This window comes from Protopterus annectens, chromosome 15.part0 (assembly GCF_019279795.1).
Source record: "Protopterus annectens isolate FY-2018-M chromosome 15.part0, PAN1.0, whole genome shotgun sequence".
NCBI classification, from domain to species: Eukaryota; Metazoa; Chordata; order Ceratodontiformes; family Protopteridae; genus Protopterus; species Protopterus annectens.
In genome coordinates, this window is record NC_056749.1 from 478,867,551 (window position 1) to 478,884,450 (window position 16,900).

The window sequence follows — 16,900 nt, forward strand, 5'->3', positions numbered from 1 at the left end:
GGAGGGGTCTGGTAGAACAGCTTAGAATATAAAGAACTGCTGTGGCAGTTTAAATTAAATGCCTTTACAACCCCCTCCATGCTGGCTTGAATGACCACATATCAAGTCAACCAGTTTTAAAACTTCATACAACTAAATTATAAAATAAATAATGGTAATTTTAGAGTAAGTAAAAAAACAAAATTTTACAAGTTTGGACTCAGGTCAAAAAGTTGTGAATGAGTGCATTTCTCAATTTTTTATGTATTAATACTATATATTTTTGTGTATAACATTTTTAATATATTCGTACTGTTTTATATTTGTAAGTACTTATTTTCAGTGTATTTCTATGTAAAATAGGTTCATATCTGTTTAAGATCTCAATGGCTGTTAACAGGTCGACTAGTTGATTTCATTAGGTAGGATAGTATACAGTGAGGCTTTTAAAATGTTGGTTTATTTTGATCAAGTCCTAGAGTAGATGGGATGAAAGCAGTTAATGTATTAATAAATAGTTTTTTTTATTGAACTTATCTTCCTTTTTGTTAAGCATTCAGTGTCTTCTGCTACTTTTGATTACTCCTGCACCACATTGTCACTTCTACCTTGGTATGGATAAGGGTAGCCATGCTCCTCTGTAAATGTAAAAGTATTAAGTACCATTATGGTTTCCTCAGCTTAGAGACAAAAGATTATACATTGTAGGCTTGTAAGACCACTGACAGAGAAATGCAGCTCAAAATCTTGAATCCATAGCTTCCAGTTTTAAGAGAAGTTCCATTCAGAGGCACTAGTTGCTTAGTACAGTCATTTTCAGCCAAAATATGAAGAACTGGAGCTGAGAAAAACACTGGGTTCAGAAGAATATAAAAATGAAATTGTAGGAGCAAAATCAGGTTGTTAAATATGTTGGAAATAATTTGTTTATTCAATAAGAAATAATCAAAAATACAAAGTGCGACTTTTGGCAGACTTTTCTTCATGCTGATGATACTGTATAAGCTCATGGTTTTGTACAAGCATCACAAAGTCGCAAAATGTAAAGTAGATTAAAAAGAGCTCCTTATGGCATCAAAACAAGTTTAGTTTTGATACCATGTCATTATCAGTGTCTTTTCTTATGACACCATGTTTCATCTCTCTCTCTCTCTTTCTCTCTCTCTGTCTCTCTCTCTATATATATATATATATATATATTTATATATGTATATGTTGATATTATATTAATGTTTATAGAAGGAGAAAGGAAGGTGATAGTAAGTATGTGGAAACATGATGAAAATGTTTAAATAAATATATAGTGTGGAGAGTTAGAGTAGAAAATTAGGGAAATATGTCTTTCTCAAGAACATTAATGAAGTTAAATGGTTAAAATATGTATTGTAGCTCAGCTGTGAGATAAAATGGGGTAAAGCCCTGATTACTCCTCAAACAGCCTCTGAGTTCAGTTAGTGGTTTAGGTGCTAGAAGAGTCTGCAGTGATGGGTAAGAGTGAGCAGTTCACACTTCACTCATTCTTCTCAGGGTGAGAGAGATTATAATCCCAGTTGACTGACTACTGCTAGTAGAGGCTTACACAATCCTTTTGGCTTCAGGACTTGGGGAAGTGGGTTGGCAATCATAAGCAGGTAATGCTAACTTTAATGAGGTGTGTATGAGGGAGCATGCACACATTAAGGGGATAGCATGGGATGGGAGTGTCCAGGTCAGCCACCATGGATGATTGTTAGGACTGCAGTGGAAAAACTCCCCCAGTGGCTGCTTGTTTGATGACCACATTATGGTTAATGATACCAGGCAGACCTCTCAGCTGTTTCTGTTTTGTTGGAACATTCCTACTTTCATGCCTGATTTGCCTGTGTACATAGTGTAACTACTTTTAGAGGTATGACCCAATTTCCAGCTTTATGTATCCCTTCACATAGTTTTCTGAATCTCCCTCATCGCACCTAAGGAATACATTTATTTATTTTATTTTTTTATTTTACATTTGTTTACCGGGATAGTCCGACTGGACACATATCCATTTACAGCTGAGGCCCAGGGAGAAAAGCTCCACATTCAGTACAGAAAAAAACAAACAGTTGTACATATGATAACAATATGATCATCTATATAGAAGAAAGAGACTGGACAGTAGATAAAAATACAACTTTCTATAGAAACAAAAAATTGACATGAGATAAACATATAACTGACTATAGAGACAAAAAAAGACAAACATATAGAAATCAACTAGTGTAAGTTTAACATGAGCTAGTATAAATATTTGAAACTTCAGTAGAAAAGAAAAAAATTCCTGATACTGTAGAATATTTACAGTAGGTATGAATGGAAAATGAAACTGTCTGGGGTTTTAGAAACAGTGAGGTTAGGTAATGCATGGACATAGCCAGGAATTCATTAGGTGCAATTTAAGTGAGTTTTTGAACATCATGGTAGTGGAGGCAGAAGTTAAAGCAGGTGGGAGATTATTCCAGGATTTAGCTATGGTATGGGAGAATAGTGCTTTACCTGCAGTGTTGTTTGCCCCAGAGATACTTAAGAGCGATCTTTCAGTGGAGCAAAGAGCACGATTTGATTTGTAGAGTGTGAGTAGGTGACTTAGTGCTGGGGTTCTATCAGGGTGTCTCACAATATTGTGGGCTATGATTAGTAGTTGGTAGTTGAGTAGTTGGAGAAATTCTAGCCATTGTAGTTCCCTTAAGGGTTGACAGTGACGGGTTCTGAAGGTGGAGTTATTAGCAAACTTGGCAATTTTGTTGTAACATGTCCCTAGTCTTGCAAAATCATGTTTTTTGATATGGGTAAGGATTGGTGCCACATATATTAGAGTGGACAATAGATGGGTTTGGGCTAGGGAGATTCTTGGTTGATTTGAGAGAAGTGCTTGTGTATGTGTAGTGTTCCCATTTTTTATGGACTTTTTTGATGGTTTGTGAAATGTGGACATGAAAGTGTAGGCTTTTGTCTATTTCTACACCCAGGAATTTGGTGTGAAAAGAGGGAGTGTTGATAGTACCATTTTTGGAGGTGATTGAGAAGGATAGAGGGGGTAGGTATAGATTTATTGAGGGTGAAAAGAACAAATTTAATCTTTTTGGGATTTAGGATAAGTTGAATATGAGAAATCCAATTTTCCACTGAGCTAAAGGAATCCTGAGTGAGTTGTTGTAATTTGGTAAGTGAGGGTGCAGAGCAGATAAGAGTTGAATCATCTGCGTACTGTATGAGTGTAGCAGGGTGGGTAGAGGTATGAAGATTGTAAGTGAATTTTGAGAACAGAAGAGGGCCTATTATTGAACCTTGTGGTACACCTATGGTTGTTGGGAGTAATGGAGATAGTATACCTTGCCACTGGACAGACTGCTGCCTCTCTGACAGATAACTTTTAAACCAGGCAATAGTTGAAGAGGCAAAGGCTAGAGAGACAAGGGAGTCTAGGAGTAGGGAATGTGAGACCATGTCAAATGTTTTTGAGAGGTCTAAGAATGTAGCAGATACAAAGTTGTTGTTGTGTTCTTTGAGTGATGAATTTGATTTAATGCAGCATGGATTTATGGCAGGTAGATCCTGAGGAAGTTATCTAGAAAGAGGAGAAAGGTTCGTGAAAAAATGTTAGCTAGTTGTGTTGCTGGTAGTAAAAATGCATGTTTTTATCATTTAAAGAAGTTTAGGAAAGATGTCTATACTGGAATGTGAGCTTCAGGTTGGTGATGAATTAATAATTGATGCTGAGTCAGTAGACAGAAAATCAGAATTTAATCTTTAATTTGTTTGCTGACTGTCCAGTTATATTTACACTTAGGTCTAATGTATTGTATGATACACTTAAAAATACAACTGCTGCAGGGCCTGATGTTGTTAGCGGCCTATTTCTATCTAGTGTTATTAGGTACATTTTACCTTGTTTGTATTATTTGTTTCAAAAACATACACATTAGGATATGATCCCCCATGTTGGAAATTGGTCTTCATTGTTCCTGATCCTAAGGATGATAATCCTCATGTTGTTGAAGTCTTATGAGTCTTATTGATAAATGTTATGAATGGGTATTATGTCAATATATTATTAGTTCTTTTAGTGATGAATATGATTTAATGCAGCATCGATTTTGGACAGGTAGATCCTATGGAAGTAATCTGTTAATTTGATATAAACACTTGTGGATGGCCTTGGATGATGGAAATGTAGTAGATGTTATGTGTTTAAACATTTGTAAGACTTTTGATACTGTGCTGCTTTATAAGTGTTAGATATATTAAATGAATTAAAAACGAATGGATATGTAATTAAGTTGATTGCAAATTGGCTGGATGGTAGGAGTAGTAGAGTGAAAATGTATCACTATTTTACAGATGAGAAGATGATCATTAAGGGTGTTCCACAATGTTCGGTATTGGGTCTGTTACTGTTTCCTATCTTTATGACTGGATTTCCTTCTGATGATAAATTTTGACTGACAAAATATGCTGATGATGTTAAATTTGGCACAGTTATCTCACAGTTATTTCATCAATTTTCTCTGCAAACTTATTTAGATACTTTAAATGGGTCATAAGGAAAAAAATGTATTTAATGTTAAGATTTGTATTATACATTTTGCACTGCATAATATTGATATAAAAATATTAATATTATTAGAGATTTGGGTATAAAGATACATGATAACTTTGGTTTTAATCACCACCTCTTGGATATCATAAGAAGATGTTATTATGAAACAGGTAACATTTTCAGAAGTATTGGTTTGCTTCCCATTTAAAAGACTATAGTGATACCAATTATTGAATATTGTATTTATAATAAGATGCAGTTAGATAAATTGAAGAGAAATCAAGGACACTTTACTAGAAGATTTCAGTGGATGGCAGGGGTAAACTATCATAGGAGACTTGAGGTATTGTCTTTGTACACAGTAAAATATAAATTGGTCAGGGAAGATCTTATTAGCTTGTTTGTTTTAAAGATTATAAATTTGAGAATTGTGTGAGAGTATATAAAAGAGTAACACCATGAATACAATAACTAAAAACAATTTGGTGAACAGTATGTTAGGTAAAACATCTATATGGAACAACACTTTCTATGGGAGGGTAAGTGTATGGTGGAATAAAATTCCTTTAGATGTGAGGAAATCAGAGACAATTGGATCTTTTAAATCCATTTGGATTAATGGATGGGCTTGAGGGGTTTTATCCCATTTTTTGTGGAGGCCATCTCTTTGAGGTCCTTTATTATGCTTTGAGTTTGGTTTATCTGAACATCTGATTTTTGAAGCTGTCTAGCACACAGAACCACAGTATATGACCAACTTACTAGTGATGTCAATAATTTACAGGAAGAGGATTTACATCTCACATCTCACGTTTCAAAAACCAAAATAGATTACCTTGTATGGTAGTTAATTGAAGTCTAGATTTTACAATATAGCTTTGATAATGTATTTACATTTTCCATGATTTTTGTCACTCTGACTTTAAATGTGTTCTGAGTAGTATCCCACATTCCTACTGGAAGCAGGAAGAGTTATATACTATTTCGTATTGCAATTTTATGCTAATTAGATGTCTAGATTTTGGCGGACTGCACCTACTTTTCAAGGGCCTTTGTTCTTATTTTCAGTGTCTACAAGTTGAGAGTTGTGATATCTGGTTATGGGAACAGATTGAATGTTGAAGTGGCTTAGTGAATGGCAGGCGAATGTGCCACAAATATAAAGGAGTACAGAACTTTGAACATAAGCTGTTTACCAGCTTGTATTAAGAATCTTCACTGTAGACAGACTCACAGAATCACATGACTGTTATTGTCATGTACACACACATGCGCACACACACCTATGAACGCATATGTAGAACTACCTTAACATGGAGGAATAGTCTGAATTTTGAGCATACATCCTTGCATATCATAATCAGCAGAAAGTTTGTGTGGTTACATGTGAGTCTGTATGTATATAAATTTTCACCCCTGTATTCTGTACAGATGAGTGAAAATAAACTGAATACTTATTTGGGGCTCATTTTGTAGTCCATGCCATGCTTACTCACAGTTTCATGTTTTTTGTGGGATGCAGTGTGGCAGTATAGGACTCTTGGTGTCACAGTGGTAGGTTAGTACTGGTCCACAGAGAGCTGATATGGCACATACAGTGAGCTGAGAGACAAAGCTATAAAAACACTCAGTAATGTACCAAAGGTAATTGACATATATGCAAATTAGACATTCAGACTGACTATTGATGTTGTTGACATAGAATGATCTAAATTTGTTAAAGGAAATGATAGGATACAGCAGACAGTAGAGTCACCAGTTCATACAAGAAATAAAAAAAAAATCACTTGAACAAAATGTTAACACTTAGATATTTAAAATGTATCATATAAAAATATTTTGACAGAAAGTTCATAGTGTGCTGTTTTGTGTGCCACAATACAGCCTGTGTAGGCTGACAGTACACGCTCAGAAGCAAACACTGAAAACAACCCATGGGTTGAGGGATAGTTATGTATGCATACTAATTAAATGCCTCTTTGCTACATTCCTGCATAGAGCCAGGAAATGAATGACATTAAGATACGTTGCAGGCTGCTACAGTGACACTTATGAGTGTTTGCTTTCATGTTCCAGGGCTTTTTTGTGATGGTATGCACCAGTACTGCATACCGGCACCTTGGCAGCAACAACTGGTTATGGCATTGACTACATATTATCTCTATGTAAACCACAGGCTGGGAGGGGACTCACTGTCCGGGAGATTAATTTTCTTTTAATTTAAAAAAAAGTTATGTTTTTTTAAGGGTGTTCTTCTTTAAGAATGTCCTTTGCATCTGCTCACACAGACGCAGTAGTTAAAAACATGTTGCAAACACCTGTTGCTTCTGTGTGACCAATTATTTACATCTTCTTCTTCCAAGTGTATGGAATTTGAGTTCCAGAAGACATTTGGACTGCGGACCATGAATGGACAAGTGAGAGGGAGGTGTTAGGTGTGTGTGTGTGTGTGTGTGTGTGTGTGTGTGTGTGTGTGTGTGTGTGTGTGTGTGTGTGTGTGTGTGTGTGTGTGTGTGTGTGTGTGTGTGTGTGTGTGTATGTGAGTGTGTCTGTGTGCGTGTGTGTAAGAGGGAGGTATGGTTGTGTTCATATGTGTGTGTAAGAGGGAAGTGGGGGGGGGTCATACCTCTCAATTGTCCAGATTTTTGCAGAATGTCCAGATTTTTGCCTCATATCTGTGGTCTGTTTCTCATAAAATTGTGTTTTTCTGGCAAATCACTGCAAATAATTGAGGACTGAAGTCAGAAAATAATGGCAGACATTTGAGCTTTAGCCTTCATATCCTTCAGAACAATCATACTAATGAAACACTTGTTGTTCTATCAGCTTTCCAAGATTGTAAGAGCAATATTTAAAAGGTGTCCCTATTTTTGGGCCTTTGTTCCCCCCATTATTTGTGGCATTGTTCGATTTCTTGCTGCAAGCCGTTGAGAAGTATGGTGGGTATAAGAGGGAGGTAGGGGTGTATGTGTGTGTCATACTTCTCAACTGTATAGATTTTCACAGAATGTCCAGATTTTTGCCTTATATTTTTGGTCTGTTCCTCATAAAAATTGTCTTTTTTTGACAAATCACTGGAATGATCTAAGGATTAAAGTTACTAAATAATGACATGCATTTGAGTTTCAGGCTTCCTATCCATCAGAAAATGCCTGTTACTCTAGTAGCTTTCTAACAGCAATATTTAAAACGTGTCCCTAGTTTTGGGCCTTTGTCCCCTCCCCTATTATGACAGGCATTGTCCAGATTTTTTGCACTAAGAGGTTGAGAGTTATGGTGTGTATGTATGTGTATGTGTAAGAGGGAGGTAGGTGTGTGAATTTTAAAGCAGTGTTAGTAGCGCAACAGGTAGTATACTTGTGTTTTAATGCAGAAGGCTGTGGATTCTACTGCCACAGCATAAAGATGGATTGCTGATACTGTGCTGTGTTTTAAGGGGGTGGGGTGCTGCAGTCCTGAGTATGTCCTCCTTTGGATGAGATGTCTAGTAACTATGAACCTGTTTTCAGTTTGTTATCCATTCCCTGTTTCAATATTACCAGCTTACCTTCTTTTATGTAACAGAGGCAATTTATTCTTCAAGGGCAGCAGGTACTGAATTTGTCGATGAAACACCCAAATATAAAATTGTTTGCTAGCAGCAAACATTTCATTAATTACAGCTCTCTTTAATGTGGACTTATTCAGATGATGTTTACTTCTGCAGTGATTGTGCATATTGACTGATATCAGTGGATTGTAATGACAGAATTTTGAGTGACCTTTTATGGTTGAAATGTTCTGAATTGGGACAGCTTTGTCATTATTGTTTCATATGTTTTGTTTCATTGCTTACTGGAAAAAAATGTTCAAAACTATAAATATAAAACAGGCTATAAGAAGTGGCACTGTATTATACAAGGGATACAATTTAATTATTATATATTATAATTTAATACAATCAGGAAGGTGGATCAAAGAACTTCTGCATGGTCCTAAAAATGTGTGCAAGGGGCGTATGATTTGAAAACAGCCCAAAGGTAAACTTATTCCACTACTGGACAGATGCATTTTCTTTGAATGTGGGTTTCAATACTGTTTTAGTGACTGTGAATTTCAAAGGCAGAGAAGTTTTAATGCTAAGTCTGTTTTCATTGTGAGACTGTATTGCTTTGTTTAGCAAATGTCTATCAGTTATTGTGCTATAAATTTTGAAATAAAAGTTTTAAATTAAATCCAAATATCTGTAATCGTTGTAGAAGTAAAGCAGAAAACAGTATGCACACTGAGAGCTTTGAACAGTGTTTATGGCAACTGTGGAGAAATAGCCAAGTAATGGGACACTGGAATCTGTGTGTGTGTGGGGTGACCCAAACGCAATATGTGTTTGCAAAAAAAGCACTGTCATGTTCTGCATACCCAGTATATGGAACAACAGAAGCAAAGTTTGCAGTGACAATTGTGACTTGTAAACTTTAAGGTTAGCAGGCAGCAACCATCAAGGTGCCACTAACAGCTTACTTGTTTGGTAATATTTTCTTGGATGGTAGTTTAATACAAGTAAAATAAATGTATACAGCCTCAGTATGACTTTTATGGCTAGCTGGCTGCCAACCAAGAGTCCAAGGTGGAAACCCAACTTACAGAAAACTTGATAAGGAAAAGTGCAATGCTTTTTCAGTTGTGTTTCTTGGGAGGCCTATTAAGATAGCAAGGTCTTTCATCATAAAAGAGGAACACAAGAAAGCTATGAATTACTGAGAGCACATATTATGGATGTGAAAACTGCTGGAGTTTAAATCCACTTTTTATTCTCCACAATTTTGATAATCATGTGATATCCCTCTGGCTCTGCGTCAGGAATGCCAGTGTAGCTGTGGTCAGGACACTGACCTTAACCTGAGGTGCAGTGACCTTGAAGCTGATTATAATAAGTATGTTGCATGATAGTGGAGGAGTTACCCTTCATGTGAAAACAGTTGTTGTAACTGATCAAAAAACACGCTGAACAATTTATTTTATTTTACATGTGGATTTTGAAGAAATGATTAGGAGCTTTACACTTCAGTACTTAATCCCTTCTGTTTTGCTTTTCAGCACACAGCTGCTGGTGCTGAAGGAGGGGGCCAGTCTTTAATGTCACCTGGATCCTGCTTGGAAGATTTCCGTGCCACGCCATTTATTGAATGTAATGGTGCCCGTGGAACCTGCCATTATTTTGCCAACAAGTATAGTTTCTGGTTGACAACAATAGATCAGAACAGTCAGTTTTCAAATGCTGCTCCTCCTTCTGAAACCTTGAAAGCTGGACAACTCAGAACTCGAGCCAGTCGCTGCCAAGTGTGCATGAAGAACTTGTAGTAATGAACCGTGAATGAAGACTTGATTCTCAAGTGTATGCAGTTTATTTCTGGAGCATGAAAATTAATCTAGGATTATACAATAACTGCAGCTTTGACAGTGAGTCTGCTAAAACTGTTGTCTGATTAACAGTGGGGGGGGGGGGTTACTCATGTTGGTGTTACAATTAATTGATTCATTTGGCAATTTTGGTATTTTTGGCTACCTCAGAAAATGTTCAGTGTGTACAACACCAAAAAGGGCTTCTTTGGGGTAGAGAGAAGCAATTATAGAACATAACTGGTGCTATAATATTTGACAGCCACTGACAAAATGTAGCAAAAATACCAAAAGAAGGTCCAGGACTGTCGTGCCATGAAAGCAGTAACTCAAAAGATGTATGCATGGTCTTTGAAAAGAAATGCATCACTAGGTTTTGTGTTTGTGAGGATCTTATGGGGATATAGATTATATTATGTCATCAAACTGAACTGAGGGCTGAGATTATGAAGTGTATGTTGATAAAAAAAACTGTTTATAACTACACTGCTTAGAGTCAGGCTTAGAGAAGATCGAACCACAGACAAAGGTTGTGGGGAATTCTTAAAAATCAGAGTGAAAAAAGCTTTACAATATTCCCATAAAATGCTCGACTCAGCCGAGTGACGTCTACAGGCGTTTCTGCAGTTACCTCCTACTGTTCCTCCAAGTGTCAAATATTGCCTGTTCATATTTGCATTAAGAATTCCAAAACCATGCTACACACAAGGTATCAGAATATTTTATCTTGAAGCATATAAAATGGTAAACACAATTGTATTGATATATGACCTCTGTCAGTAAGTATTTGTTTGAACTGTAAGGTGATAACGTCATTTTTTAAAGGCTGAAGCCACACCCACTGGGAGTTAAAGGTACATACTCAAAAGAGCTCTACTGGAGGGAATGAGTTAACACTGTAGTCTGGAGTATATCCTTTTCAGAGCACATGCTCTTTTTTATTTTGAAATTTAACTCACTTTGTTTTTGTTTGGATTTCAAGTACACACCTATACACATGCACACACACCCTACCCAGGAACATCTTGCGTTTAATAGGTTAAATGTCAGAATTTATTGCAGTACATTTTCAGATCACAGCAGTTCAAAACAAGAGTATAAACCAAACCCATATGGGCCAGTTTATCTTGTCTGACCACTAGTGCATTTTTCTTTGAACAAGAAGCTTACTTTTCAGAGGTAGCTATGGGTACCAAACTTGTAAGATTAGAATCAAAGTGCATCCTTCAATGTGCAGGTATCTACTGCCCCATTGGTACACAAATCCATCCAAAGAAGTGTCATAGTAGGATGCAGAGAGTGTAAATGTCCAAGAAATAAATAAAATGTGATTGCACTTTTTAACTCTTATCATTTTAGAATGTATGTCTTGTTTTAAACCACTAATTGCAATATTCAGAATGGTGCTTATGCTAATTTTCAGAGGCAACTACTGATTGACTATTTTTATTACATTATTTTCATGGCAAGCTGCTTCACTGATCAGTTTTGTTTCCTGTAAAATTGCCTAACAAAGAAAGATCACTTGTTTCTGAATTTCATAGCTGATACTGAATAAATGTTAGCTGTCTTCCTTATGTTCCAAAACATCAATCTTTTGATTGTTTAAATAATGGCCTAGCCAACATATAGTGGTGTATAGCTAAAAAATAAAACTATTAAGAACATAACTGCTTTTTAAATGTTAGCACTGAGAATTATTTTCTATTTGTTGGACAATTAGCATTTTAAATTATATAAGCATTCTCTAACACCATATTCCTCAGCAAGATAGAAGCACCACATAACTCAGGAAGACAGTTACTTTGAAGGGCTAAATGGAGCAACTTTGAAAGTAAAGATTATTGAAATAAACTTTGAGTGACTGAATGTAAAAAAAAAAATGTAAACAATCTATTTAATCTAGCTAAATGGAAACTATTAGTCCCATAGTTTTGTTCATGGATGATGAGAGTTTTCATTTTAAAATTCTGGTTTTCATAGCTAGCTAAATATATTTGAACTTCAACCCAGGCATTACTAGCAGTTGGAGGACTGTTTAAGAGGAGAGGAGTGAGCAACTGAAGGCTTGCCTTTTCTAAGGGAAAGGAGAGCAATCTGTATCCTATGAAAGCGTAAGGCACTTCAGTCAAATTCTAGGAGGAAACAACTCCAAAACTGAGGACCTTGTTTGAATGCACTTCAGGACTTTAGGGGGTGAATAAAACAAAGAAAAGGCCTTCCCCCAGTTGTTTTATGGCACTGTTTTTTTTTTTTTTTTGCCTAGTAAGCTTGACCAGTGGTGAGGCACTTGAAGTTAGGAGGGACAGGAGAAAGCTATAAAAATTGTGTTGCATAACCTTTGTGTTTTTCAATACTGTTTTTCTAAATGTGTGCACCACTTTAGATGTTCTTCATATTGATCACTGCTGCAGTAGCCTTAGCTATATGGGTGTTATCCTGGCAAGGTTATCATAGACAGCCAGCTTCCAAAGCTTCAGGGTATCTTCAGCATGCCCACATTGTCAGAGACAAGTTTGGTCACCAAGCGCTACAGAGCTTTACTGCTTCTAAAGAGTATGGTCCTCTGAGGCTTTGGTGGATCAACGGTTGGCTTGTGTTGTTCCTTTGTTGGGCAGATAAGTTCTATTTGGGGAAAAACAACTTCTATTCAATTATTTTTGTTTATTATTAATACTTTCCTCTTTAGGAAAGTTATTTTACAGCTAAGAATTTGTGTTTTAATTGACTATCCATGAGACTACATTGTACTCTTAAATAAGAGCACTCTTTTTTTCCTGTCAGTTAAACGTTATTTAAAGTGTTTAAAACATTTTTGTGGAGAAATGTGTTTATTTTAATTTTTGAGATTGGCAAAGTGTTTTTAATTGCCTTTTACTGTGTTTTTGTTTGAAATAAATGTGACTTTTAAAGATTTTTACCAGCTTTTGCTTCTTGTTTTCCCTGGGAAAGAAGCACCACTTTGGACTTGACAATGGAAAAAACTGTCTGTCCCATGATGGGATCTTCTTCCAATCACAAAAAGAGAAAAGTCAAATAAACCACCTTTGCCACAACAGCAGGCTTGCAATTTGCCTTAGGCACAAATGGGTGACTCATGCTGTGGCCATTTATTGTATCTCAGATCATTCATCTTTTGCCCAGATCCCTCTGGTTAATCACCTACAGCCACTATGGACTTGGAGTAAGCCATATTCTTTGTGGATTTTAGGGTCCCCTTAGTGGCAAGGGAGAAACAGTCTTGTTGGTTTGGGAGAGGAATCAGAAAAAGCTTCCCTGTTTTGTCAGAATGTGGTGCCCATCCCTGTGTTAGCTGCTATTGCCATTTATAACATTGTTGACCCCATTTCTCTGCAAAAAGAAGCAGAAAACTAAACATGTATCTACTCCTCCTCAAATTTCCTTAGACACGAGTAGTTTTCTTGGTCTGGTTTAGGGTTTTTATTCAGGATTTTGATCCTTCTTATATATTGCTTTCTGGATAGCGAAAGAAGCATACCTCTTTTCCTGAAGAAATTCAAGATCCCGAATCTGGACAGGAAGATCGAGGGACAGAAACAGGTTTTCTCCTCAGTTTTCTTATTCAGACTCAGAGAAGAACTCGGTTTCTGATTCTCCCTTTGGGTTCCTCTCTCTTTGAGACTTTTTCCAGAATGTGTCAGTGTTTTTAGTTGGAGTACTGTGAGGTTTCTCAGTCCCTCAAAACATTTTATGATCTATTACAGAGGGAATTTCCTGAACCTTCACCAATTCCTCCAGGCCTGTCAGCTTTGGAGGATGTGTGCATCTCTACCTGTAATTTTGTGATAGCCAGCATGCTGCCTCTAAAAAAGCAGATAGAATGCATAAGGTTCCTCAGTCTTTTTAAGATTGTATACTCTCTTCCCTAACCCTGACCCAGCAGCTATAGCTTTAGTCAGTCCTACTGCTGCAAAACAGTTAATTCCTATCATAATCTTTTTGTTAAAGATGGGAAGATTATTGATGTATATAGGAAAATAATATTTGCTTCTGCAATTCTGATTTTCAGAATGTTGAATTGTCAGGCTGACATGTTAATGTTTATTCTGACTGTGAAAGTATGAGGAATGTACTTCTTGTTAGGAAAATCTGTTGTGAATTATTTAAATTCTTCTGTTGTACTACTCATTGCTCTCTGTTTGTAGTCTGTACATGATTCAATGAATAAGTCTTCCAAGGCTATGGCATGTGGAACTGTTTTGCAGAGGTTTGCCTGGCTGTATTCTCAGAAGTTCCCAAGACTAAGTGTTGGGAATCTCTCACTTGGGTGAGCAATCTCTTTCACAAGCTGGGATTCCAAGAGTGCATTCAAAAGTCCTTTTTTCGCAACTTCACACAGGCTTGTGTTCCTGGGATGTCAGCTGGACACCTCAGTTCAACGAGCTTTTGTTTCACAGGAAAAAATAGGTCTATGACTAGATCTGTTTCTAAGGTTTTCCACTCAGACTTTGGTCACTACAAAAGATTACCTCAAGAGTTTGGATCACATGGCATCTGTATTTCTTATGATAACCCTGGCAAGACTTCACTTGAGAAAGATGCAATGGTATCTGACATTTCTTTGGTCCCAGCATCAATATCCCTTGTCTTTTCCAATCCCACTGCTGGGGTTTGTTAGTAGAAAAATTACTTGCTGGAGACAGCAAATATCCCTAAATTCATGTCTCTCTTTCTTCCTCCCTGTGCCAAAGCAGTCAGTCATCTCATACACCTCGGACTTTGCTTGGGGAGAAGTTTCAGGAGAGATAATACTGCAAGATGTGTAGGACACCTAGGACAGACACAAGCTCTGAAATATAAAAATGTTTGCCCTGATCAAGGAATTCAGCTCGCTGAATCATCTTTCATCCACAGGACCTCAAGTTGTGTCAGACAATACAGCAGTCATTTGGTACATTTACAAGCGGGGGAGTACCCACTTAGCAGACTAGCCACGTTAGCATGGAATATACCTGAACAGCACATTCTCTAAAGGGATTTTTCATTCCATCAGCGCTATATTATGTGGATGACAAGCTGAGCGTGACAGGGCAGACCATCATGTATGCAAACTAGTTCAGTGGATCTTCCAAGATTTAATCCATCTATGTTGACCAATTTCCCTCCTCTCTAAAAAAATCAGTTGGCTAGATTCTACTCTAGCACTCAATGCAAGAAGGCCTGGAAGACAGATGCCTTTTATTTTCCTTTCATATGAATGTTCCTGCATGTTTTTCTACCCTTTCCACTGATATCCAGGGTACTTCTGAAGATCCAAAAGGAATCCACTAAGTTCATTGTGGTGACTCCCTTTCTGGCCTAGACAACAATGGTTCTCCCTTCATTTGGAAATGGCTAGGGTGATCTAAGGATATTACTTTTATTGTACTCACCAATATTTTTTCCAGGCAGGATCAAGGCCTACTGTACCAGGGCCTTGGCCTCATCTATGGCTTTTTGGAAAGGGTTAGATTCTAGAAGTATTCTATAAGCTGCAACTTGGTCCTCTGTACTTACTTTTACAAAGCAGCTCTCTCCAGGGGCTACTGGACTCTTCTCCTTCCACATCCAAAGTGTAGTAAGCAATGGTAATCTATCCATATAGCTAAGGCTACTGCAGCAGTGATAAGTATGATAAACACAGTACAGTTGTGTAAGTAAACTTATCATAACAGTATATGTCTGAATGATCACTGCTGCAGTACCACTCCCTCCCTCCTTCCACCCCCCTTATTTTTTGTTGTGTTATTTATGCTAGAAAGTGGTTATACTTTTATTTTGCCTAGCATTGTCCTTTCAGGGCTCAGCCTCCCTCTCTCTGTCTGGTGCCAGAAAAGCTCTGAAGGGCTTGGTGTACAAAGTTGTCTTTTAGTCAGCTGTGAAGCTCTGGAATCTGGAAGGTTGTTATGTCCTTATCAGGATATAACTCATATAGCTAAGGCTAATGCAGCAGTGATCATTAGAATGTCTACTGTTATGCTACGTTTACTTAACACAACTGTACTAGTCTATGTATATTGGATATGTTCAATGGATATGTTCGCTCTTTATGGAAGAATATGAACAAAAGCAGTTTCACAGCCTACATCCTAGCTGAAGCTGTGTCACCTTCTCCCTGCAGGGTATTTGCATGTCACTTTAATTGCAGTGGAGACATCTATGAACTTGTTGTGATTGTAGAGCTATAGAAGTATATTTAGCTTATTGACTGTCACTCCATCTCTGTATTAGTAACATGCTGCTGTCCACAGGTAATCTACATTTACTACATCCAGTGCTACTGTATTTTAATGTGGAAATGATGTATCATAATTGTATTCATACTTTTGATGACATAAAAAATGGTTTAATCATTCATTGTCCAAGTACCCCATATTTTTAATAAAAGGTAAATAATTTAAGTTTAGTATATGAACTTTTCCATTTTCATTGTGCCATACTTCCAAGTAAGTAACCATGACAGGATATTAACTAGTGATTTGCTCATTTTCCATTTTAGAATGCCATTCAGCAGATTGCATCAGCTTCATGTAAAATCATAACAGACATTTGTCTCTAACATTTAACAACATGTTAATGTTGTCTTTAACAACATTCTCTACTAACATTCTCATTTTTCAGCAATCCTCCAGTGGCATAGTGGGATAAAGCCCAAGTGATCTTACCTTGATAGTGATTCATAAGCTTGCCCATTCCTGGAGAAGAGGGAGGCAGCTCTGGCTGAGCACAATGGTGACACCAAGCAACCTATAGAGCATAAGCCTGGCACATGCTTCCATTTAGTATTTGTATGTAGCATAGGGAGCATGTGGTGGCACTTTTCTAAGGCAAGGTAGCAGGTATGGAACTCACAAGACCTACCAGCTGCCTTGAGGTTGAGGTTGCTCCACAGGAAATGGTAAGTTGTTCCACATGGCCAGCAAGTTGGCCTTCTCCCTACCACCTGACTGTTACTTTGGGGGAACAAATGGGATAATTGGG

The 16,900-nt window shown here is 37.2% G+C and overlaps 1 protein-coding gene across 3 annotated transcripts in view; it reads left to right on the forward strand.

Moving 5' to 3' along the window:
* The window catches only part of COL4A6 (collagen type IV alpha 6 chain), a 4,024,271-nt gene extending 4,013,646 nt beyond the window's left edge, over positions 1-10,625 (forward strand). For all 3 annotated transcript variants that reach the window (XM_044057202.1, XM_044057203.1, XM_044057204.1), the window contains one exon: positions 9,617-10,625. In XM_044057202.1, coding sequence (XP_043913137.1) covers positions 9,617-9,880 — 264 coding nt within the window. In that variant the 3' untranslated portion in view covers positions 9,881-10,625. The remainder of the gene's footprint in view (positions 1-9,616) is intronic.
* The last annotated feature ends 6,275 nt before the right edge of the window (positions 10,626-16,900 follow it).